The 26,478-nt window shown below is 39.0% G+C and overlaps 1 protein-coding gene across 1 annotated transcript in view; it reads right to left on the bottom strand.

Annotated features, from left to right (window-relative positions):
• The window catches only part of NMT2 (N-myristoyltransferase 2), a 43,149-nt gene that overhangs the window by 3,969 nt on the left and 12,702 nt on the right, over positions 1-26,478 (bottom strand). Inside the window, exons 2-10 of the mRNA XM_034402205.3 lie at positions 21,730-21,865; positions 15,724-15,868; positions 13,690-13,808; positions 12,318-12,409; positions 11,613-11,729; positions 8,026-8,196; positions 3,287-3,395; positions 2,383-2,553; positions 1,599-1,766 (exon numbers count right to left, since the gene is read on the bottom strand). Coding sequence (XP_034258096.1) covers positions 1,599-1,766; positions 2,383-2,553; positions 3,287-3,395; positions 8,026-8,196; positions 11,613-11,729; positions 12,318-12,409; positions 13,690-13,808; positions 15,724-15,868; positions 21,730-21,865 — 1,228 coding nt within the window. The remainder of the gene's footprint in view (positions 1-1,598; positions 1,767-2,382; positions 2,554-3,286; positions 3,396-8,025; positions 8,197-11,612; positions 11,730-12,317; positions 12,410-13,689; positions 13,809-15,723; positions 15,869-21,729; positions 21,866-26,478) is intronic.

Raw genomic sequence — 26,478 nt, 5'->3', positions numbered from 1 at the left:
ATTACACCCAATTTTACTTTGAACTGTATACATATGGAACAAAAGATTTTCAATACTCTAGTGTGTGTTTTTTAACCACAAACTACAGTGTTAGAATGTAGCATTGCAGATTAACTCTGCCCATAGCTAGGAGTTCGGTCCTGACCAGCTCAAGGTTGACTCAGCTATCCTTCCATCCTTCCGAGGTTGATAAAATGAGGACTCAGATTGTTGGGGGAAATATGCTAACCTTTGTAAACCACTCATGTAAAGCACTATGGGGTGGTATATGTAAGTTTAAGAGCTATAAGAGCTGTGATGGCACAAGGGTTAGAATGCAGTATTGCAGGCTACTTCTGCTGACTGCCAGCTGTCTGCAATTTGGCAGTTTGAATCTCACCAGGTTCAAGGTTGACTCAGCCTTCCATGCTTCTGAGGTCGGTAAAATGAGGACCCAGATTGTTGGGGGCAATATGCAATGGTGGGTTACCCCCGGTTCGGACTGGTTCTATAGAACTGGTAATAAAACTGCCGGGAGACTCCTCCCACTGACCCTGACGTCATCAGAAGCGATCTGTGCATGCGTGAGCGAAGTGAGTGTGTGTGTGCAATCCCGTTACGAACCAGTAGTAAAGGTAAGTAGAACCCACCCCTGGCAATATATTGACTTTGTAAACCACTTAGGGAGGGCTGTAAAGCATTGAGAAGCAGTATATAAAGTCTAAATGCTATTGCTATTTCTGTTAAGTGTGGTGCTGATTCTTCTAATGTACGAAAAATGAAACGAGAATGGCTTTTGAAAAAAGGAAAAGATATTCCCCTCACACCCTATAGCAAGGAATGGAAGCAGCCAATTGAACATGCTTTTCTTTGGCTGGACATTTGTGCTGTTTGTAGAAGGTGTAATTTTCAAAAAAAAAAAGAAGCTGAAGCAGCTGCATGAGTAATGTTAACTACCATCAAAAACCAAGAACATTCCAAACATTATACTAATGGTTCTGTATCTTCCAAACAACAAACTCAATAAATCAGCAACGTTTTATATTTTTAGCAATGAGTTTACTCAACACACTGAACATCAACACAATCCAGGAACATATAGATTGCAACAGCATACACACTAAAGCTCAGAAACGTCAACCAAACCAACACAAGACTCTATACATTTACAGTTTAGAACCTGAAAATCTTAACATCATTAGTAACCTTGTGTAATGATCACAATGCATACACAACACAGACAAACCTTTTTCTCTGCTACGTTCCTACAGTAGGTCATAGAAGTCATATCTGACTATGACTTTTCATTTCTTGTAACCGAAGTAACCCAGATATAAAGCTTTGATTTGGAAAAACCACGTGCAACCCCAAAGTCATCTGGGGCTGAAAGGAAAGCACAGGGTTTTTGAATAAGCAGAGGCTGTGCCTCTTAACACTTTCCTATCGAGGACGAGGCTGAAACAAAAAGTTCCAAGGGGCAAAGAAAACATTATCGCAACTTGCTTAGAGGTTGTACTGCTCTTGCTGAAGCAAGTAAATCGGTGAGGCTTTAAGCCAACTTCACTCCTCTGTAAAACAACCCAAACAAATGAAAATAAAGGAACTATTGCATTACCTACCATCTTTGCTATAATGAGTGCATCATTCATTAGATCCAAGAGAGGGGTTTCTGTATGAACATTATAGAAGGAATAGGCTGCTTTGAGGCTTTTATGAGCAGGGTGGTGCATGACTGTTGAAGGTAATGTATAGAAACTCAGAAAGTCAGTTAAAACACCATTTGAATTCTGGAAAAGAAAGAAAAAAAACATGAAGGAATGCAAGCAAAGGACTCTACAGTATTATACCTCTTAATTCACCCAGTTGATCTGCAAAATTACAGGTTGTGATAATTCAATGTAAAATAGTGTGGCAGAGCAAGGAACCCGAGTCCATCCAGTTTTAGTTGAACACTAACTCGGATCTTTCTGAACCTGGGATATCCCTCTGATGTTCCAACCAATGCTCTATTCTTCAGTGACAAATATTTGTTTTATGCACTCTCCTGTTCCAGTGTGAAGGGATTATGAACATCAGAATGAAAAGAAGGTGTGTAACTAAAAACAACAATCTCCTACAAAAAGTTGGAAGTCTCCAACTTCCATTCTCACCCTCACCCCCTCAACAATAAAAATAGCCTCAGGAACATTTGCAAGAGGGAGAAAAAAAGATTAAGCCTCTGGTTATGGGGAAAGAACCCTTTTGAGAAATTACAAAACAAATTTTGGCCCAAATTAGTTTATATATGTTTTAGCCCTCCGATCAAGCACAGAAACCTCATTAGAAAGAAAACAACAGAGGAAAGGTTTCTATATGGGAGGAGTTTCAGTAGGAAAAGGAAGCTGGGAGGGGCCTCTCTCTCACCTCTACCACAAAGGTGTCAATAATATGATCCTGAGGCAGGAACCAGTGAGCCACTTCTTCTTCGTCCATAAAAGGAGCAAGATTGAACTGCTTCAAGTAACTGTTAACCAACTCTTGCACTGCTTTGATATCTTTTCGTTCCATAGGTCTCAAGCCTGAGGTTTTTGTGGCCTTATTATAATGAAAGAAGACAGAAATTCAAAGAGCTAATACCTCATGTAGGCTGTCATCAACAGGAAAGTATTCAGCCAGAGGCAACAATCAAGAGGCATTGGGACTACAGTTCCAAACTTTTCTCACTGAGCATTTCTGGAAGCTTAGTATACATACTCAACTGATCAAAAGCAGTGTTTTGCACACACTTCCATTCATTCTTCTCAACAATTACTAAATATTAAAGAAAGAGCACAATCAGTTATAAACTTCTCTCTCTCTCTCTCTGCATGCTTATCAAAGGAATTCCTCTGAACTAAAAGAATTCAACTATATCATGCTTTGTTGCCTTAGAATTCACTATTACTATTAAGTGCTTTCCATGGGTACCAGAGAGATTTTTATAATGTGACTTCTCAAGATCTTCTTATAATGTGCCTTCTCCTCAAGAGCTCAAAAAATAATTAGTATATTCAAATAAGGACATAAAGTATCATATATTCAAGAAAATAGTACTTTTTCTCCAACCATCCACATCTTTACATAAAATGTCTTCTGATGCCAGGTGTGCCTACATACGCAACTCCTTTTTCCAGGACAATCTATTCTTTGGAAGTTCCGCCCAACAACCATTGTATCCCTTCCCCTTTTGCACAGTACTGCCTCCCCCAAATGAAAAGCTTGCCTTGGAAGGGACAGAAGGCTATTTTGATGTGAGAATGAGGGTCCTCTGGGTGGACGCATTGCTTACATCAGGAAGTCTGTAGAGCTTCATTGTTCTCTGTAATGTCATATTTCTGCTCAAGTGAGAAAATTTCACTTCTACCAATTTTCTGGGGTTCAGCGACCGATGCCAGTATCTGGAAAAATTAGTGCATTTACATTCTTTTCAACAAATTAATTTTACATTAATTAATTTCTGTAGCCAATGTAAGAGACAATATTAGTCTGGGAAATAGCTGAGGTTTTAGATTTGAAATTAAGAATGTTCTTTATGAACTCTTTATTGTTGTTGCATCAAATAATAATAAAATGTTCCATACTAATTTTATGCCCAATCCACCCAAAAAACTGACCTTAGCTTAGATTATTTCCTATAGTCTATATGTTTCCAATTCAGATCTTCCAGGGTACTCAGGTCATATTATTTCAGAATGTGATTTTATCCATGTCTACTCTGAAATAAGAATCTGTTAAGATTAATGCTTACTATGTAGCTGCATATCTGCTTCATCTAATTTGATGTTTTCCAAATGTACTGAGACCATCTCTCAAAGTCATTGCATATTACAGAAGTTCCTATCCCAAACAGCTGGAGGGCCGCTGAATGAGTGAAGTTAGAATTATCATTGCATTTCAGCTCTGTCCTTACACATAGAAAATATTTACAGGTAGTCCTCAACAATTGCAAGTCATGATGTCATAACTGGACCTGATTTACCCCAGTTAAACAAATCACATGGTTATAAGTGCAAATGCATTCTCCTAAATGGGTAGGGTTTCTTTTTGCCAGAAACTGGAAACAAGTCTGAGAAATTGACAAAAAATGTTGCAAATCATGGTCAGGTAATTGTAAGAAGCTACAACCAATTGTAAACGTGAGCTGGTTGTCAAGTGCCTGAAATACAGTCATGTGACCACAGGGATGAGTGAGGTACAACACATTCCAATGGTCAAAAGCACACTTCACAAGACTATGATCCAAATGGTCATTAAACAACTGATCAGAAATTGAGCTCTATCATTATGGGACATTTTCTTAACTATATACAAAAGACCCGTCAGGGTGTATATTTACATATTATAAAGATTTATTCTTGGAATAGAGTAATTATAATTAATCATTCGTACCACTGCTGTTGAAAGAGACATAAGAAGTTCCTTTATATGCAATCAAACTATTCAAAAATCTTATTCGTTATTGCCGAATAATTTAGAATATGAAATAGGTGGGGGTTTTTCAAATTTTCCTGGAAATGCAAGAAATGCAACCTTGGCCCTTTCATAACAGAATAATGAAGTTGGAAAGGACATTAGAGGTCTTCCAGTCCAACCTCCTGATCAAGCAGGAGACCTGTGATGGTGAACCTATGGCACGCGTGCCACAGGTGGCATGTGTAGCCATATCTGTGGGTAAACAAGCTGTTGCCCTACGTCAGCTCCACCACACGTGTGTGCACCGGCCAGCTGATTTTCAGCTGGCCCGCCACACTGCCCATCCCTCCCAGGAGTCTCCACGCGGCCAGTTTGGATGCCAGTACAGGACGTGAAGGCTCTGGGAGGGCGAAAAATGGGCCTCCTGGAAGTCTGGAAACGTGCTGTTTCCTGCTTCCAGAGCGTCTCCAGAGGGCTGGGGGAGGACGTTTTTGCCCTCCTGGAGGCTCCAGGAAAGCCACAAGAGCCTGGGGAGGGCAAAAAACAGGCTTACTGGAAGTCCAGAAACGGGTCATTTCTGGCCTCCAGAGGCTTCAGGGAGACCTGCTAGGCCCAAAACAAGGTGGGGGGTGCACATGCATGGGACATTGCGTTATGGGTGTGGGCACGCATGCGCACACTATCGTGCGCACGCGCATGCTTTCGGCACCCAAGGAAAAAAAGGTTAGCCACCATTCCCCAATACCATTTCAGACAAACGGCAGTGATATCTTCTAAATTGTGCTAAAAGGCAATATTCCTTGATTCATATGGTAGTAGAGACCATCATCCTCTCTCTCCACATATTTAGGAATGCCAAAAGCACAAAACTAAATTTATTTAAATGTATTTTTCAGATTTGTGCTAGTTCACTGATATGTGTCTTAATTTTTTGGAAGATTTTTTGCTAAGATCCTACTATTAAATATATGCTGCAAATGTTTATCACATTCCACCGAAACTTAAAGAAAACAACAAAAACAAAATCAACTAAAAATCCTCATTGCTATATGTTTTTATATCTTCTTGGCGCCTTTTTGTATTTTGTATCTTTGAGAGAAGAAATGAAATATGCAAAAAAAACCACACCCCAAAATCTACTTTCTGCCAAGTATGACTTTGAACGCGCTCTACATGAGGTTACCCTTGAAAAGTGTTCGGAGACTACAGTTGGTCCAGAATGCATCCGCGCAAGTTATAGTGGGTGCGCCTAGATACACCCACATTACACCAATTCTCCGAGAGCTGCACTGGCTCCCTATTAGTCTCCAAGTGCAATTCAAGGTGTTGGTCATTACCTTTAAAGCCCTATATGGCTCAGGGCCAGGCTATTTTCGAGACCGCCTTCTACCACATAGCTCCCAGCGACCGGTAAGATCCCACAGAGTTGGTCTCCTCCGGGTCCTGTCAGCAAAATGTTGGCTGGCGGGCCCACGGGGGAGGGCCTTCTCTGTGGCTGCCCCGGCTCTCTGGAACCAATTACCTCCTGAGGTCCGGACCGCCCCCACCCTATTGGCCTTCTGCAAAGCGGTGGAGACCTGGCTCTTCCAGCAGGCCTGGGTCCGTTGATCTCATTATAATGATCTTGCGAGACCCAGCCACGAATTGGAGTGCATGTGTTTTAACGTTTTTAAAGTTTTTAATGTTTTAATGTTTTTCTTTTTAACATTTTTTATGGGACTGTTTGCATTGTTTTATTCTTTGTTGTAAGCCGCCCAGAGTCCCTTGGGAGTTGGGCAGCATAGAAATGCGACAAAATAAATAAATAAATAAATGAAGGCAACTATTTAAAAATATTTATATCCTTTGCTGCAATAACTGGCATGTTGCAATTTTAATAAAGCCATAAGTACAACCTACACAAAATATTGCCAAATGAACTTGCCCCTAAATATGAAGCTTAGATGAAGCTTAGTTGAAATAGAATAACCTGAATGCATAATTTATCCTGCACGTCTGTCAAATAACTTTTTAAAAGAAATGCAGACAATAAAATCAAGGTATAGCAAAGAATTCAATTATTTCTATACATGCTGAACTTGAGGAACACTGCTTCAGACCAATCCAGTCTTCACCAATCCTGTGGACTTCAGAACTGCGACTCTCAAAATTCATAATCAACAGAGACTTTTAATTCCTGTACATTTGAAGGAAACCATACTGAATAAAAATTGACATTATATTAGCATGTTAGACTGAGTCAGTAAGTTCTCTGCATAGTCTATGCTGTCTCCTTGTAGTGATTAACCCTTGAAAGAACACTAGGTTTTCACCCCTTTGATGCTTAATTTTAAAATATTTATATCTGTTATCCAATTAGCATCTTTTTTTATTTTTAATAACACTGGCAAATTGACTCCAGGCAATGAGGAGTCATGTTTCCAACATGTTGATAATCTTCTATCATGTGGCCTGTCTGAGATTGATTATAAAGGCCATACAGATAGTCCTTGACTTACAACCATTTAGTGACCATTCAAAGTTATAACAGCACTGAAAAAGGCAACGTATGACTGTTTTTCAGACTTCTGACTGTTGCAGCCATCCCCACGATCATGTGATCAAAATTAGGATGCTTGGCAACTGACTCATATTTAAAACCATGTCTCAGAGTCATGCAAACACTTCTAACAAGCCAAGTCAATGGGGAAGCCAGATTCAGTTATCAACTCTTACAAACTTAACCAACTGCAGCCATTCACTTAACAACTGTGTCAAGAAATATTGTAAAATGGGGCAAAATTCACTTAACAATCATCTCACTTAGAAACAGAAAAATTGAGTTCAATTTTGGTTGTAAATTGAAGACAACTGTATATTCAAGAGGGCTTGAGACTATTATATTGTGAATTAGTAAGCCAAAGGGGGAGAGGAAGAAAAAAAGCATTCTGCTTAGAAAATGGAATAGATGCAAAAATTATAGCCTACATGGATACTTGCATTATATTTATTAAAATAAAACAAGGGGGGGGAATCAACTTTATAACTTTATTAGGCTGCTTAACTTGAAATACATTAGGAATCTCAAAAGAATTTATATTTACAGACTGTGCATTTATTGACTGGAAATCATTTTTACCTATTCACAATGCTTTTGGTTTTGTTTACTAGACTTTGTGTTTAGGCTAGGTCTCACAAAGTATCTAATAAAACCAGCGCTGAAATAAAACTTCAAGTGGATTAAATCCTTAAAACAATGCAAGTAAGGCAATCAGAATCTAGCTATGAAAGATCAACCACAAGTTTTGTAATATTTAAAGGAAATGAGGTGAGGAGATAAGGAACCATACCTCAACTTCCACTTTTTTGTACTTCCATCTTGTGATACTGACATGGAAACTGCAGATGTTCACAATAGCCATGAGTTTCACAACTGGAGCTCATACATTTTCTAGAAAGGCAGAAAGGCTAACTCTCATTTCATCACTGCCAGTACTGTAATGTGAAATACCTCCTTAATGCATAAAATCCTTCCAATCTGAAGTTAAACTGACCATTCAATTTATAAGGTGAGTTTTGGTTACTCTTTTATAACAAAAATTATGTAAGTTCTCAAAAAATAACGTCTTTGCTTACCTGCAAGTTGCTACAGGTTTGGGAAGGACAACTCCCGCAGTGTAAACAGCCTGAAAAATTCCTTCCAAGTTTACTCTTCTGGTTATTTCACGGATCAGGACTGGGGCTACTCGCTTTGATCGTAGTTTTTTATGGACACACAGAAAGTTAATTTCTACCATTTTTTTCTCACTATTAAAAGAAAATATATAAGTAATTGCTTAAATTTTTGAAGTACAAATTGTCCAACTAATATTACCTATCCTACTGACCAACTCTTCCCAATTTTACAGAAAACATATTTCTTACAGAAGAAGTGGGGAAATTTTTGAATCAAGACTCAAGAAGTGTTATTTTAAAGAAAGAACTACATCTATGTCATTGTCACTGTCATCATAATCAATCATCATCATAGAGGGGGACAGAACCTTAGGTTTTATTCCCCCCCCTTTTTTTTTAAATTTGGGGGAAAATGCTGTTTATTTTTCAAAACACAATAGCTAAATTAAATGAATTAGAGGTTTAATACTCTGTGGTATTCTCTGTTTTAAAGATGGTGGAAAGTGTCATGGCGCCTATGAATGGGTTTGCTACTAATTTCAGAAGCGCCATCTTTGGAGAAGTCCTGGAGTCACAAGAAAGAGATTGGGGTCAACCTTGTCTTTGCTCTACAACTTTCTCCAACCAGTTACTAATGGAGCTTTGTGAAAAGATTATGCTTCTGCACCAGTGTTTCCCAACAATAGCAACTTTAAGATACATGGACTTCAACTACCAAGTCTTCTCAGCTAGCAATACATTTTGAAATAGGAAAAATAAATTATTTTCATAATTCTAGCTTCTATATACCTTTTCAAGAAAAAAAATGATTCATTTCCCAGGACCTACTATTTTAGTGCATGAAATTTTTGTACCTTTTAAAAGAAGATTTAAAATAAAAAATGAAGAGATTATTTCAGTGAATTGCTACCAATTTTCTTACTCTGGAAGTAACATCTATTTTGTGTGTAATATGTAGCGTTACAAGCTGTGAAGAGCACATGGCTATATTTCTAAATGTTACTGTTTTCCGGCTGTACAGGTAATCCTTGAGTTACGAATGTAATGGAGCCTGACCATTCCATTTGTATCTCAAGGATTCATGGGAGTGAATCTCGTAACTCTTTGCTTTCGCCCACACATTTGCTAATTTAATGTGCAGTTCGTTAAGTGCACATGAGGTATCTCAGGGTAGGGAAGGCCATGGGGGGCGGCTAGTGATGGCTCCCAAGGTTTTCCCAACCCACTAAGATACTTCATGCTTCCCCCTCCCTGTCATGCCGGCTCACCTTGCAAAGATCTGTCTCTGCTGTGGTTTCTTTCGCTTTGAGAGAGAGAAAAGTTGATGGAAGCTCTAAGTCTAGGATGTGAAAAGTGTTTGCTGCGCCTGTCTCCTACTCCTCCCACACCTCCTTTGAATTGATTTACTCCCTTTTGAAACACCCCATAGATGCCTATGAGGCCTTTGAAAGCGGAGGGATTCACTCCGTTTTGAAAGGCCCCATAAACATATATGGGGCAGTTCAAAATGAAGCAAATCCCTCTATTTTCAAAAGCTTCATAGGCATTTATGAGGTGTTTCAAAACGAAGCAAATCCCTCTGTTTTCAGAAGCCTCACAGGTTCCTATGAGGCCTTTGAAAACGGGGTGAAATCCTCTGTTTTCAAAGGCCTCATAGGCGTCTATAGGGCATTTCAAAATGGAGCAAATCCCTCTGTGAAGCTTCCAGTCTCTGTCATGTCTCCATCTCAGCAAGAAGTGTCCCAGTGGTAGAGGAAAGGAATTTTGATGGGGGGGTGGGGACAGGAGACATGCACCGGAAACCCTTTTCTTGTTGAGAATAAATGTTTCTGGGGTCCGTGATCTCGTGAGAGTTCAGGCACCCAGTCTCTGCAAATGAGGATGGGTAATGTCACTCGCGTGACATTATCACACCCAGATGCTTCCATCAACTCTCCTCTGCCTCAAAAGCAAAGTAACCGCGGCAGGGACGAGACAGATTCATAAAAATTACATTCGTAATTTTGGGACTTGCTTGTAAACACTAGGGGGCCTTTATCTCGTAATTGCGAACGGGCGTTAAATGAACGCTCGTAACCGGGGGATTAGCTGTATAAACAAAAAGTATTTTGAATTCATATTGGGAGTCCTTATTTTTAGTATTCTCTTTCCCAAGGAGATGCACATACATAATATTTTGTAAAAAATAGCAAAGCAAGGTAAAACTATTTATACGGAAGGATTCTGGGTAGTACATTTTTGAATTGCCTATGCACACTGCATGTTATGATTTTTAATGAAATATTTCAGTCTGGTTTGCTGAATTGGGATACATTTATGTTTTGGGTCAGAGATAACTTCTTGAATAAATTTTACAACTTGTTCTGCAGCCCTGTGTAGGATTCCCTGTGGGTTTTATGTACTTGAGATAAATAAATACAGTAAAACTGTCTCCCATATCCCTTACATATAGAAGGTTATGATTTGACCTTTCCCATATTTAAGAAGTTACAGTTGGTTGTACAGAAGTAAATTAAAGGGGGAAAAGTTGATCTGGTAGTTATTTTCTGCTTTGAGGGATTTTCTGCTGGGAACCAAATATAGCCACTAATTTAGATTTTTAAATATTAAATACTAATATCAATTCTACTTGCTCAGGGCTTGAATATCTTACAGAAATTATGAGCACCGGTTGAATTGTTGATTCTGGCAGATGCAATATTTATCTGTGATTTCTGCACGTCTGCCTCTTCCTGCTACTTTAACATCATTTGCTGCTGTAAACATATTAACCTTTTCTTCTCCAAATTAATGGTCAGCAGCCAAATTTCAGAAATATATTAAAAACTAGTTAAGGGTAAGAACATGTTTTGGATTTTATACCGGGGCATAAGTAGAAGACAAAGGACAAGAAATTGGGGGAATATGTGCTTTGGGCATACACATGTGTAAACATATGCAGGGCAGTGTAGGAAAACACATAAGGCTGAATTTGATTAGCATTCCTCAATGTGCTCCAGTATATAATTGGATGAGAACTTTCTCTCTTTTAAGTATTGCTGCAGTACTTTGATGATGATCTTGATTATAATTCCAACTCTGTAATAATTTAATACTCTAGCAGTAATTTCCAATACTTCTGAAAAAAAATGCTGAAATGGCAATATTAATTCTGAATATTCTCAATAAACATCATTAGTAGAGTAAAAAAAGCACAGAGATGTAAGTGTGGTTGTACCACAGTGCTTAAGGTACTGATAGATAACAAGCGATGGTCTCCAAGATTAAAAGCTGACAAGAAAGAGAAAGAGGAGGAAGACAATGTTTTAAAATAGCAATAAATTCTACAGATGTTGCATGATGATGCTGTCACAGAAAAAGTTGCTAATTGTTGGAGTAAATGGACAAGGACTTTAGCTTGAGATATTTAAAACATTTTCAATACTTCACCAAGGTTTCCCCTTAAAGTTTCTTCCAAATCTAACCTTTTTGATAAAGGAAAATTCGTGCAAATGATTCGAAAAAAATCTAAGAGGCCCCAGCTAATTTCCTAATCAGTTAGGGCTTACCTATCATAAATCCGAATGTGTGCCGGAATGGCACTGATGAACCCCACCAGTTTCCTATTGGACGATACCCTGACGCCACAGTGCCACTGCGGAAGCCAACCTGGCGGTCTAAGAGCCCTAAAAGAGAGAAAGAAGTGTGAAAGTAACAATTAGGTCTTACCTTTTATAGAATACGGGGAGTCCTCGGTTTACAACCATTCATTTAGTAACCATTCAAAGTTATAATAACACTGAAATAAGTGACTTAAGATTGATCCTCAACTTACGACTGTCATAGCATCCTCAGAGATCAAATCAATGTGATTTGATCAAAACTGAGGAGTTTGGCATGGTCCTGGGGTCAAGAGATCACTGTTTGCAACCTTTTTAGCCAGCTTCCAACAAAAGCAATGGGGGAAGCTGGGTTTGCTTAACAACCTGCACTGACTTACTTAATTGTCAAGGCAAAAAAGGTTGTAAAATTGGTCAAGGTTCACTTAACAACTGTCTTGCTTAGCAATGGAAACTTTGGTCCCAAATGTGGTCATAGGTTGGGTTGTGCTGTGCTGTATACTTTCTAAACATCAAATATGAAAAAAAAAATCACTTAAATTCCTTGCTGTCTAGCAAGAGAGATGAGGAGAAAGGGCTGAGAAGAGAACAGGCAAATGACATCATTACTTCTCCACAGACGCACCCTTGATGTATATGGAAACTGGGACTCACCACAAAAGGAATTCTGGTGAATAGTCAAATCTAAACATGTTATCATCATCTTCAACATAATTTTCATTTAGCAGCATGTACAACTCCTTTAACTGGAAAAAAGGGGTGGAAGGAAACCATCAATTTATTGAATCCAACAGCTTTCACTTTGCTCTGAATTTGAGCACCTGACTCTTCTCTTAAGAGAAACAGTCTAACTAGCCAAATCAAACTCATCAATGAACGAGTGGAGGGGGACAGGAATTCTGACCTGAAGGGACGCAATTGAGAGGCCTGTTTCATATAAAGACATATACTTAGCTTCACCAGAGACCAGGGTAGATAAAAATCAATGATTTTTTTAAAAAAATCAAAAAAATCTGATTTTTTTTATTTAAATCTGATTTTTTTTATTTTTATCGAATTTATTCTAATAAAAAACTTTTGGGGTAAAAATCTATCGTAAGATAGTTTTCTATTTAAGGTACATAAATAATTTAGTTTATTCAGCATGAATAAATGGAGCTTAGTAATGTAGCATGAGGCTGTATATTCTGCAACACTGGGACTATCGGTGAGTCAACAGTGGGTCAAAGGAGTAGCAGAGATGACAGTTGCTCTTTAAAAATTATGATTTAAATCGAGTTGATTTAAATCAAGCCTTTTTACTAGTGATTTAAATCATGATTTAAATCATGATTTAAATCAACTCGATTTAAATCAAATCCACCCTGCCAGAGAATAAGGCACAATGTCTATTTCTTTCCACCCTCTTGGTTTCAACGTAGTTGAGATTTAATTATTTCTTCCACAGTCCATTGTTGGCTATGCTACTTAGAGGGAATTACTAGCTTGAAGCCACCCAATGAGCTTTTATAACTGAGAGTAGAATCCAGTCCTTCCACTCCTAGTCCAAGACCTTCACCACTATGTCACCCTGGCTCTCATTCTTAACATTGGTTGATAAGTCCGGTAAGATCCTGTGATTAAAACTATTCCTTAGCTACTTGGAGAGTGGGCAAAGTCAGTTATATCAGTTTTCAATGAAAATCCAGAGGATTAAATGTTCTCATTTCTGTTCTGCATCTCAGCTGTTCTGCTCTCACTTCAATTTTGTAGCTCAGTATTTTCCCCTGGGAATTAAGAATTGAGTATATGGGCATTAAGAGGGGTGTTTTTTGCTATTTTCTTCCCCAGAAAAACAAATGGTATCTTAACAGACTGGTCCAAAATAAGACGGAGAACTATGTGGTAGGGAGAGGACTTCTGTGTCTCTCCAATTCATGTCTACTGGCAATTTCATTACATTGGAAGAATGCACAACTATACACACACAAATACACAAACACGAAACCAGGTTTGTATTTAAAAGACCACAAGGAACTCTACTTACAATTTCAGCATTGCTCAGATCCAACGTGTCCCAAGTAAAACCCTGCGGTAAAGAATATGGCTCTATGCGTATGTTATCCTTATCTGGTTCAATAGCACCATGCGATGTTATAACTTCACCTTAGAGAAAAAGAAGGTAAGCTTGAAAGTTTTAAAATCATTTTTTCGGTTTTTAGGGAAGCTGAGAGAAGGTATAGTAAACAAAAATTAAGTCAAGCATGGACAAGAAATCCATGGCCAAATTCATTTTATGTCAACTAAATTATCAATAATGTCACTTTATTTCCTAGAGATTTAATTGTATTATAATTATTAATTTTGTCAAGGGAATAGCAATCTCTACAGAATTTTAATACATGTTATGGAACTGCATACTACCTGCTGCTTCTTTTCTTCGACTGCAATAAACAACTTCTTAAGATGAATCATTTTAGATTGAATTCAGACTCAAACAGCTGATCTAACTTTTCCAATTAAAGAAGGAACTATTTTTAGTAACATACCGGAGATCTGTTAATTTAAAAATCTCTTCTTCCATACCTCATGCACAATTGTCTACCAGAGAGATTTATAATGAAATATATGGCAGGCTTTCAAAAAACCAACCTTAATTGACTGGATATTTTTGCAATATGCAATTAGAAACTAATATTAATGATACATAATTAATCAATGCCCATATTCTCAGAGCAGCTATTACAGTTTAAAGATCCATTATTTCTTTCTATTGCTATTTCAAAACTGATCTTATTTTCTCAGAGATCAGAACAATACAAAGCATAGAAATCAAACCTTGGAAAACTTATTAATGATAACATTTAAAAAAGAAATTCAAAATATAGTAACACAAATATAAGCCTTGCAGACATTTGGGGAAACATTTCTAAATTAACCACTGTATAATTGCATTATCTTTCTTATCTATAACTGGAGCAATTCAGTACACACATGTCATTTCCTAATCCACAATATGTTCCTGAGTGTTTCTGCTTTTACAAAGAGAAGCAATTGCAATGCAATACAGCCTCCTGGACTATAGATGCCACATGAAAAGCAATTACTATTTATGTTAGGGAACAGTTCTGCAGAAGGCTTTTGGAACTCAGAAAGAAGTGATGGGCTAGCAAAGCAGAGCCTGCAAACAGCAATAATATTGTTTAATTAAGGCATCTTAATTAAGCAATTAAGATATCTTAAGCGGAGAGCTATAATAACCTTAATAATAAAATTAAAACTGTTTCATATTCTTGAAAAATAAATTTTAAAATGCTTATTGTCACTTGAAAACAATTTATTTGATTCTTCTGTATTTTACCAGGAATATTTTTCTGAAGAATTTTTATTGAGGTTTAAGATATAAATTGTCAAGGAATTATAGGTATTATACACTGAAATGAATAAAAAAAATTCTTAGAAAATTTGGCATGAAAGTATTCAACTCTTTACTGCTTAAAATCTTATAGTAGTTTAATGTTAAAATTACATAGTTTTTCAAATGGCAATCTTCCCATTAATTATTTGGTGGTAAAGCTTGTTTTCAACTTAATCTTAAAGCTCTTTTGTATGTGAGGTGAGTTTTTGTGATCTGTAAACTATAGATAAAGGTAAAGGTTCCCCTCGCAATCTAGGGAGAGGTGCTCTCATCTCCGTTTCAAAGCCAAAGAGCCAGCACTATCCGAAGACATCTCCATGGTCATGTGGCTGGCATGACTAAATGCCAAAAGCACATGGAACGCTGTTACCTTCCCACCAAAGGTGGTCCCTATTTTTCTACTTGCATTTTTTACGTGTTTTCGAACTGCTAGGTTGGCAGAAGCTGGGACAAGTAACAGGAGCACACCCCATTACATGGCACTAGGGATTCGAACCCCTGAACTGCTGACCTTTCGATCGACAAGCTCAGCATCTGAGCCACCATGTCCCTTTAAACTATAAACTATACTTTAAACTGTTTTATACATTGTTAAAATACAAGCCTCCCCCAATAAACAAAGAACCAATGCTGTTTAAATCTGGTCACCAGCAATAAACTTACTAAGCTTGGGTACAGGCTGTGTGTCCCAAAACTGGTATTTACGTTTGGTCGCTTCATCAATATTCTTGGCTGGGCCCTGACAGGCTGAGAGCAACTCCATAGCTCTTTGAATGTCTTGCAGCTTCTGCATTGGAATGGCTGGATTCTGCAGGTATATAATCACAGGTAAAAGGAGAATGCAACTTCCTTTAATACTCTCACACCCTGCTGGATTTACCAAGCTATTGTGCATTTTTGATATATTACACCTTGTCATCAAAGCTATCTTTAAAAAAATCTCACATAAAATAATCTCTGAATGAAAAATACAGCTGTATTCATTCCAAGATATCAGTAAAGTTTGCATAGAGTATGCAGAGTGAGCATATGGTCCTCTTGGAGCTGCCAAAAAAAAGACGAGGACTTATATCTTTTCAGCACTCTGATTGTTCCACTTTTTTCTCTTTGATGCTCCAATCAGAGAAGAATCTGAGATATTTCACCCAATGAAATTGAATCCTGGAAGAATCAGAGCCCATAAAAGGGTTATTTTTATCTCCTCTTCTAATTAAATTTTAGAAGTCATTACTGTGAGATGTAATGCTGGCTACCAGCTTCGTTGCCTATGAGGAACAACAGCTGGAAGATTAGAGTGCTTCTTGGTGGAGTGGTTTGAACAGCTTGCTGGACCAGAGGTGCTTGGGGTTTGATCGAGCAGGGCACATCCTATGTTCTTATCTTTCCAGTAAGTAACTTTAGAACACCTCAGGCAATTCTATCTGAGAGTTCTTATCACCATCTTTTATGTCATATTTATCAGAGTTCTTGAGCTAGGCCTAAATGGGTCTCCCTTCTTCCTTTAGCCCATCTCCTCACCCTCCTATCAGCTGGCTTTTAATTGGGAAAGGAAATACTAAGGCACAAGACTTTTTCAGTCAAAGACCTGGAGATACAGCAAAGGTAATCTCATAAAAATAATATTTGAGGCACCTTTTTTCCTTCTGTACACATCAAAAAAATTTTCTTCGTTGTTGTTAGTGCTGGATGTATGTTTTTGTATGTTTGTTTTTTCTGATTTGCACTTTATCTTTTATGATAAAACAAAATAAATATATTTAAAATCAGAAAAAGGCAATCTCATTTCCTGCCCATTTTTATATAAGTTGTATCTACCTTTGTTTTGTTATCAATGTAACGCAAAATCCACAGCAGGAAGATACTGAGCTATCCCATCACACATGAAAACTAATGGGCAGAGGGCTAAAAGTGTATTTAGAGAAGGCCATGTTTCAAATTAGTAGTTGGTTCTGCAATGTTGCTATTAATGTGCTTAGACCAGCGGTGTCAAACTCAAGGTCCAGGGGCCAGATCCGGCCTGTGGAGTACTTAGATCTGGCCCACGGGGCTGCTCTGGAAACAGCAAAGAACCAGCCCGGGGTACTTCTGCCATCAAAAATGGAGCTCAGGTGGGCTGCATGCAGCCCTCCCGAGCTCCGTTTTTGCTGGCAAAGGGTGGCAGGAAGCCGTGGCAGCCAAAAACGGAGCTTGGGAAACCATTTTCGCTGGCAGACCCCTTGGGCTGCCACAGGCGCCCCTGACACAAGTGAAATTAAGCTGACCATGCCCATCCTGGCCACGCCCAGCCCAGCCCTCGGAGGTCAAACACAACCCTGATATGGCCCTCAATGAAATCAAGTTTGACACACCCGGCTTAGGCTATAGTCTAAGCAAATTAGTTGTGCCAAATTGGAAAAAAAGAGGAGAAATATGTAACTGTGGAATTTAAAAGTTGTTTTCTAGGTTAGAGGAAAAAATACGTTAATTTTGCTCCTATTTTTGTAAAGTGTTGACAACGATACTAGAGCCAGTTTTTGCAGTTAGATAGTGAGTTCTAGTCCTGCCTTCAGCACAAAACCAGCTAGGTCTCTCAGCCCTAGGAAGAAGTAAATGGCAACCCACTTCTAAAAAAAAAACCTTGCCATGAAAACTGAAGGGACTTTTCCAGACAGTTTCTGAGAATCAAATGTAATTAATGGAATGAATAAAATACAATTACTACCACTGCCACTATTTTAAAAACAGCACAATATTTGTTTTGACCGTCTTCCAAGATGTATTTTTAAATTTCCCAGCCTATTTATAGGCCCAATATTCCCTCGTAATCTTCATTCAAGCACAAACCAAGCTTGACCCTACTTAGTTGCTAAGTCTGAAGAAGATAAGTTATGTTCTGCTACCATAACAGTAATGGTGAAGATTTGATGATTTCTCTACTTCATGCATACTGAGAAGATTGTAAAATGTATCAATCTAGAAATTCTGTGATGGACTCAGCATCACAGATTTCTACCCAAACATTTTCAAAATTAAGTGCAGAATATCCATAACACAAATGTTGACGTGTCTGAATCTAATAGAATTTGTATGCAACGGTTAGCATCAATGTTGCGAAAAAAGAAAACACCTGTCTGATAATGCTATTTTTATTTATTATTGTTTTTGTTAGATTTAATCTTCAATTCAATTCACAGTCTGGGACTGGTAAAAACTTAACAGTTCAAGCCCTAACCAAGGACCTAAGAGGTAGCTTCTGAGTATATAGGCAGTTCCAAGTAGAGTGGTATTACAACGACAACAGGATAGCTTCAATGACTGTTGAAATAATGGTATGACATTTACATATTTATTTATTTATTTATTAGTTTGATTTATATGCCGCCCTTCTCCGGAGACTCAGGGCGGCTTACAATGCTTTTAAGCAATAGCTTTCATGCTTTTGTATATACCTGCTTAGTAGGACTTTTGCCCCCCCCCCCCCACATATGGCCATTGGGTGCCTCATAAATGTAAGAACATATACAATCAGCCATAGAATTATCTTGAAAGTTTCCTCTTTGGGAAAAAAAAAAAACTCTAAAAGCAAGGATTATTTATCCCAAATATTGAAAAGAAAAAGCACCGACAGTTGAAGAATCAATTTTGAAACTGATAAGAGTTGGCAGAGATGGTGAAACTAAATGCACTGCTTAGAGATAATGCTTTAAACAAGTTTGTAAGAGATCAGAAGCCGTTAGCGGAGTTTCTGTGAGTTAAATACACTTTTTTACTTTCCTGTAATCCCTTTTATCCGGGTGGAATCAGGACAACTGAATGGAGCTGAGCGTTTACTGGCCAGATGCCCTTCCTGAACTTCTACAAGTTCGCAGTAGATATTTTCTCTTTGCGCCCTGATAGAGCATCTGTTGTTGCCTAGGATTGAACTCTCAACCTTCTGAGTCAGAAGTGAGTATCTTTACCTCTAGGCCACCGCACCATAATAGACTGTTAATGGAGGGCTTTGAAGATTAACTTATTTTGGGGGGATATTTTGGGATACCAATTAACAGATTTTTTTAAAATAGCTAACAGGTATGAGGTTGACTTGATTGATATTAGATTTCTATATATCGGAAACTGTGGTGTAAAATAGTAATATACCAAATATATCAAGTATAGATGAGAAGCTTTATAATTATTTATAGACCCACTATACAAGGGGGGGGGGAAATCTACCAGATTTATTTGAGACATATTTTTTAACAATCAACTAGGACAGGGGTGTCAAATTCAATTTCATTGAGGGCCGCATCAGTATTATGATTGCCCTCAAAGGGCCAGTTGTATGTAAGATTATGACAACTCACAGGGGCCAGATGGGTGTGGCTGGGTAGGCATGGCTGAGTGTCACAGCCAGATCGCCAGGACTAGGTGGGCGTGGGCGGCTCAACACTGCTCAATGGGCACAGCTGACTCAGGACAACTGGATCGGGACATAACAAGTTGCACCGGCTAACTTGACAATGGGACAATTCAGTGCCCCACAAGCTCGCCTCCCCAAATTGCTGGCAGCCAAGCGCATGCGTGCATGTGCACACCCACACCCACCGCATTCTAAGTTTGGGGTCTTTTATCCACAGAGGAAGGAGAGGACCTTCTCCCCAAACTCAGGCATGATTGAAAGTTTGCAAGCTCAGATGTTGATAAAACTCTCCAACCTCGGAAGTGTGTGTGTGTGTGTGTGTGTGTGTGTGTGTGTGTGTGTGTACAGCACACCAAAGGAGATGTTCTTCTCCACACCTCAGTCATTGTTGGCATTTCCCTGGCCAGTGCCCATTCCCAGCAAAGCAAGAGGCAGAAGATGACCCTGTTGTGTGTGGAAGCACAGAGGAGAAAGTTTGCAGGAAGTAGTTTCCTCCGAGTCCAATGTCTGCCGTGACAGATCTCTGGAGAGCAAGAGGAGGAGGCAGGGAAGCAGCATTCCCCAGTTCTGCACGAGGTAGGCTGGCCGTCTCCAATTGTGTGTGATACAGATACTGGCTTGTTGGGGCAGCCTTCCCTCACGCAGCTCCCGTCACCCCATCCTCCTCTCCAGAGATCTGTTAAGGCACTAGTCGGTCTTGGAGAAATTGCTTCCTGCAAACTTTTTCCTCCATGCTTCCACATACAGCAGTGTTGTCCTCCACCTCCGATGGGGGGGCCAGGCAAGGCTGAAAGAGGGGGATCCATTATCCCCAGCAGAGGAAGGAGAGACCAGTGTGAGTGCCAAAGCCTAGTTCACCAGAGGAGCTTGCCATCCCTATCAAGCCACACGGAGGACCCCTGGACAGCAGCACGGGCTGCCCAGAGCCCTGAACAGTGAAGGGCAACACCCAATCCAGCCCTTGAGCTCCCAGAGCACTGGGACCCTGCAACACAGCCCCGCTTCCCCAAGAGAGCGCCCAGCTGCGTATGCCCCCTTGAGGTTGCTGCTGCTGCTGTGCTCGTTCTCCTTGGCCAGGTTACTCATGGTGGTTGTGGGAGGGCAAAGTGCGTAGGTCAGAGGGAGGCCCATTTCTCTCCATGTGAGGAGATCCAGCTTTGTAAGCAAAGCATCCTCAACGATAAGATGGGAGACCACCAGGAGAGGCCAGGAGGAGGGGGTGGTTGAGAGGGCATCAGGGCTGCTGGTGGCCAAGTACTAAGGGAGAACTTCCCTCAGACTCTCCCTCATTCTCATTCCAATCTCCTTCTCTCCTTCCTTCCTCCCTCCCTCCTTCTCTTTCCATCTCCTTCCTTCCTCTCTCCTCTCTCCCTCCCTTCTTCCCTGTCTCCCTCCTTCTCCTTCTCCATTGTTCCTTCCTTTCTCCCTCCCTTCTTATCTCCTTGCTTTCCTCCCTTCCTTCATCCCTCTCTCCACACCCAGGAAGGGATGAGGGGAGGGAAGAAAGGGTGGCAGAGCTGCTGGTGGCCATGGCTTTCCCATGCGAGGGTGGGGAACAAGGACCATTCAAGTGAAAGGCAGCCACCCAGGAACGCAGTCAGTGAATATTTCCCTTTCACTGGGATGCCAGTCCCTGTGCAGTTGCCGCCTCCTGTGCGTGCGCCCAGAGGGATCACCTGACTGGTCTGGGCCGGGGCTGAGACAGTGGGTGCTGGACCCTTGCTGTCTCCAGGGTGGCCCCATGGGCCAGATCTAACCACATTGCGGGCCAGATCTGGCCTGCACAGCAGGCCTTTTTTAACATGTCTCAACTAGTATGAATGATGTATGTTTAATGTTGATTCTAAATGTGCTATGCGCACATTTTTATTATTTCTTTTTTGTCTGTAATTGTCTTTCTTTTTTATTGTCTTTGTAGTTGCTTATTTTATATGTAGCATCTTATCTTTGAAATAAATACAAAAAAACTTAAATAAAAAAATTCTAAATAAAAAAATTCTAAAAAAATTATTTTTCTATCAAATTTAATAAGAATCTGTAAGAGAAAAAAGTTATAAAAATGCAACTTTTATGTGAATTGAGTCTATTCTGATTTGTTACAAATATTGGATTGAGCCAATACAAATAATTGATGCAGTTTGAATTACCAGGGTGATTAGATTTCAGTCATTCATTTGAATATATAAACTGGATCAGTTCACAAATATTATTTCATTTAAAAACATATTGCTGTTGTCACTAATAGCCAGAGTAAAATAGGGATAAGAAAACAAAGACCAATCTCTTACTTTTGAAGGTTGTTGATTTTTAATCTCCTGGGAGTCCGAAGCAGAGTCTGATTTGGTACCTCCAGAATTTGTTTTCTCCTTTTTTCGTTTCTGCTTCTTTTTCTTCTTTTTAGCTCCCAAGTCTCCTCCTGGACTCCTGCAAAAAAGAACAAGAAAACAATTTGCTATAAGCCTTGAAAAGAGGAAGTAACCCACGAACAACCTGCAAATGATGTGTAGCCCCATTTTTGCAGTGCTGGTATTCTGCAAGACTGGAGAGCCAAAATCTGATGCAATATTATTGATATAGGGCTGGGTACTTTGTGTATATACAGAGGTAAAGGTGTGTGTATTTAAAGGAAGGGGTAAATATGATGCATCCATTTTGCCCTAAAGCACACCTCTTTCCAATTTAAAAAGAAAAAAAGAAAAAGAAAAGAAAGAAATTAAAAAGGCAAAACTCTTCAACTTCCCATCCCGTGGCCCCCTCCCTGCCCCCTACATAATATGTCACTTTTGCAACAGACAAATGATTAAAAAGGAAAAGTGCAGAGCAGACTGGAGGAAACAGCCATTTACGAATTAAAAGCTAACAGCAGAAATACACTACTGTGCAATCATCTTTTCACATAATGTTTGCTTTTTATTGTTTTGAACTGTACACTGCCCAAAACTGTTTGGCAAATGGGCGGCTTAGAAATCAAAGAAAGAGTTTAATGAATTAATCAATTCAGGCCAACATGTGCTCCCAAGCCTATTTTCCTGAGAATATATATGCATCAAAGCGTCCAAAGAAGAAAGGGGTATTCGTGTTAAAACTACAAACATTCTGAAATTCCTTTCCCAGAAACATCCCAAAAATGTGTCCTTTATTCATTTGGAATTGCATTTCATCACAGAGATTTGGCTGAGAGATCATATATAAATAAAAATTTATGGGATCTCACGTTAAAAGGGAACATAAATAGGAAAGGGAATACTACCCTTTTCTAATTTATTCTCTCCTATTGGTACCCTATTCCTGAGCAAACATTAAAAGGAACACACATGTCAGAAACTTTGCACTCTCTTTGTATCACGCACCGTCATTTTAAATTTGAGAAGAAAAGTACCTAGTCTGGTATAAAAATAGTAGAAAAAATGGCAGGGTCCAACTTTTCTGGAGATACAGGTAGTCCTCGACTTACAATGATTTGTTTAGTGACTGTTCGAATTTACAACAGTACTGAATAAAGTGACTTGAAGCCATATTTCACAATTATGGCAGCATTGTGGCACCATTCCCACAGTCCCATTATCAAATTTGGACACTTGGCAACTGGCTCATATTTATGACAGTTGCACATCCCAGCTGTGTGATCATCCCGTGTGATCATCACCCATGTGATCATCTTTTGTGACCTTCTGACAAGCAATGTCAATGGAGAAGTCAGATTTATGTTATTATCTTAAGAACTGCAGTGATTCACTTAATTGTAGCAAGAAAGGTTGTAAAAGGAAGCAAAACTCATTTAACATCTATGTTGCTTAGCAACAGAAATTTTAGGCTCCATTGTGGTCGTAAATCAAAGACTATCTCTATTTAGGGTATGGAAAGGGTCCAGATAATCGGTTTCTTCCAGGACCCTTTGAAACTGCAAATATCAATATTGATTATCTTATCAGTAATCTTACATAAAAAGGGAAGAAACTGGATGGAAATTGCCCAGACCTGTCGATCCAATGTTAGCTTCCCGAATTTCTTTCAGAGCTGGTGGAATCATCCCATCTCTGTCACATAATGGAATCCATTTCACTAACAAACAGAAGCAGCAGGTGAAGCTAAGCAGAATCACATCAGATACCTGTACAATTAGCACAGGGCCCCCACAAGGCTGTGTGCTCTCTCCACTTCTCTTCTCTCTATATATCAATGATTGCATCTCTAACGATCCATCTATTAAACTACAAGTTCACAGATGACACAACAGTGATTGATCTCATTTGAGACAATGATGAATCCGTATACAGACGGGAGGTTGAAGACCTAGCCCTGTGGTGCAACTGGAACATTCTGGAACTGAACACACTCAAAACCTTAGAAATGGTGGTAGACTTTAGGAGAAACCCTTCCATACTTCCACCTCTTACAATACTAGACAACACAGCATCAACAGTAGAGACCTTCAAATTTCTAGGTTCTACCATATCGCAAGATCAAAAATAGACACCTAACATCAAAAACGTCATCAAAAAAGCACAACAAAGAATGTTCTTTCTGCGCCAACTCAGAAAGCTCAAACTACCCAAGGAGCTGCTGATACAGTTCTACAGAGGAATTATAGAGTCTGTCTTCTGCACCTCTATAATTGCCTGGTTTGGTGCTGCAACCAACAAGACAGACACAGACTTCAGAATATAATTAGAACTGTAGAAAAAACAATTATTACTAACCTGCCTTCCATTGAGGACCTGTATACTGCACGAGTCAAAAAGAGGGCTGTGAAAATATTTACAGACCTCTCGCATCCTGGACATAAACTGTTTCAACTCCTACCCTCAAAACGATGCTATAGAGCACTGCACACCAGAACAACTAGACACAAGAACAGTTTAGCCATCACTCTGCTAAACAAATAATTCCCTCCATACTGTCAAACTAGTTACCAAGTCTGCATTATTACTAATCTTCTCATCGTTCCTATTACCCATCTCCTCTCACTTACGACTGTATGTGTTAAGGATATTTTTTATCCTGAAGTTGTGGCTTAAATGGTAATTCACCAGTAGATGAATTAATGACGTTATTTAAAACTTGGTTGGCACACATTATGGCTTCATCCCATAGTGTTTCTGGCAAACTAGAATCTGCTAACATGGCTCTAGCCATAGCTTGTAGTGTTTGACCTCTGTGTTCTACATAAGCATTGCGTTGTGGTCTATACGGGGCAGAACGTTTATGCTCAATATCTGCCTCCTGTAACATATTCTCTAACCTTAGATTAGTAAACTCAGTACCGTTGTCTGTTACCAAGCAAACTACTTTATGTTTCTGTTTTCTTTCTACAAATCTTAACCAGTTGTTAATATGCTGAAATGTTTCAGATTTTGTTTTCATCAAGTAACAGAAACCATATCTAGAGAAATGATCAACAATGCTTAGTACATAGCAGGCTCCCCCTAAACTGGGTTGTTTAGGTCCAATTAGATCAGCAAACACCATCTCTAATGGTCTTTTGATTTTGAATCCATTAACTCGGTTTGCTGGGGTTACTTTGCTTTTCTCCTGATTACAGGCATTACAGTTCAATATTTGGTACATAGTCTTAACTTTATCCCTTCAGATAATTCTACTGTCTTTTTCAATACCTTAAAATTCATATGTCCTAATCGTTGATGAAATAAATGAATACATTCATCGGCTTTTTATTATCATACACCGAGTTAGTATTAGACACTATTGCTGGGTTATCTCTTAATACAAACAGATCATTTTCTAACATTGCAGTAACACATTTATCATCCTTTTCGATTAAACATTTATCTCCTCTAAATGTTACTATAAATCCAACCTGTAATAATGATTTAACAGATAACAAGTTGAATTTCAGTCTAGGTATATACAATATTGGTAATTGTTCGTTAATAAATGAACAATGTGCAATACCTTCTCCAGCTACTTTCATTCTCTATTCATTGGCTAATGTAAGATGTTGTAAGAGGTTTGTTTAACAAACCTTTCTCTATTTCTAGTGATGGATTGTGATGCACCACTATCAACTATCCACAAATCATTGTTAACATTTGTAGAACTCAATATAACTAAATTAGCATTCTTTTTGGTTCTCTTTTGATCCCCAACAGTCATTTTCTTTCCCTTAGTACAATATTTAGCTATATGCCCCTTAGCCCCATAAGAAAAACATCTTTTTACAATATAAGCAGTTGTAGACAATTTTTCTTCCTGAGGTTGTCTCTCTCTTAATTGTTCTCTGTCTTTCCTTCTTCTGGACTCTTCCAACAATCTTCCGGTTATGTCAGTCAATGTTAGTTCATCTCTGGTCAAAACCTCCAGCGAAGAAACATAATCATCGTAACTTTCATCCAATGAAGAAAGGATAATGTAAACCTGTTGCAATTCTGAAAAAATAAGTTCCTTCTCATGTAGCTCTTGGAAAGTTCTTGTCATAAACTCCAAATGAGCTAACATATCTCCTCCTTTAAGAAGATGGGTTTTAAACAGTTTGCGTGTAAGATGTATGTGAGCACCCACACTATCTCGAACATATATTCTCTTCAAATTGTTCCAACATCTAGCAGCAGCATCTTCACCACAAATATGGACTAGCTGCTCGTCACTCAGTGTCAGTCCAATTATACAAAGAGGTCGTTCGTTATCCTGAGTAAATTTGGCTAATTTCCTCTCATCTTCATCATTTTCTGGATTCCATGCAGTTACATCCGGTGGATTATTAACTACATCCCATAGTCCTTCCCTACGCAAAAGAAGGTTGCATTTCATAGACCAGGAAACATAATCTGTTCTGTCCACCCGGGTTATCATGGATATACTGGATGACTGTTCTTGTGCCATCTTCACTTGGATGCTTAATAACAAACACAGCTGTCTGAATAAATTACTGTGTCATTCACATCAACTCTCAGTACTCTAGGTAGTTCTGGGTAACTCTGGGTAACTCTGGTTAACTCTGGGTGGCTTTGGGCCCATAACCAATGTTAAGGATATTGTTGAGTTACACCCGAAGTTGTGGCTTATAAAGCAGAGTAGCG

This window comes from Pantherophis guttatus, chromosome 4 (genome assembly GCF_059756535.1).
Source record: "Pantherophis guttatus breed Tessera chromosome 4, ASM5975653v1, whole genome shotgun sequence".
Taxonomy (NCBI): Eukaryota; Metazoa; Chordata; class Lepidosauria; order Squamata; family Colubridae; genus Pantherophis; species Pantherophis guttatus.
Note: the sequence above shows the minus strand (reverse complement) of the source record. Positions and strands in the feature narration are given on the sequence as shown.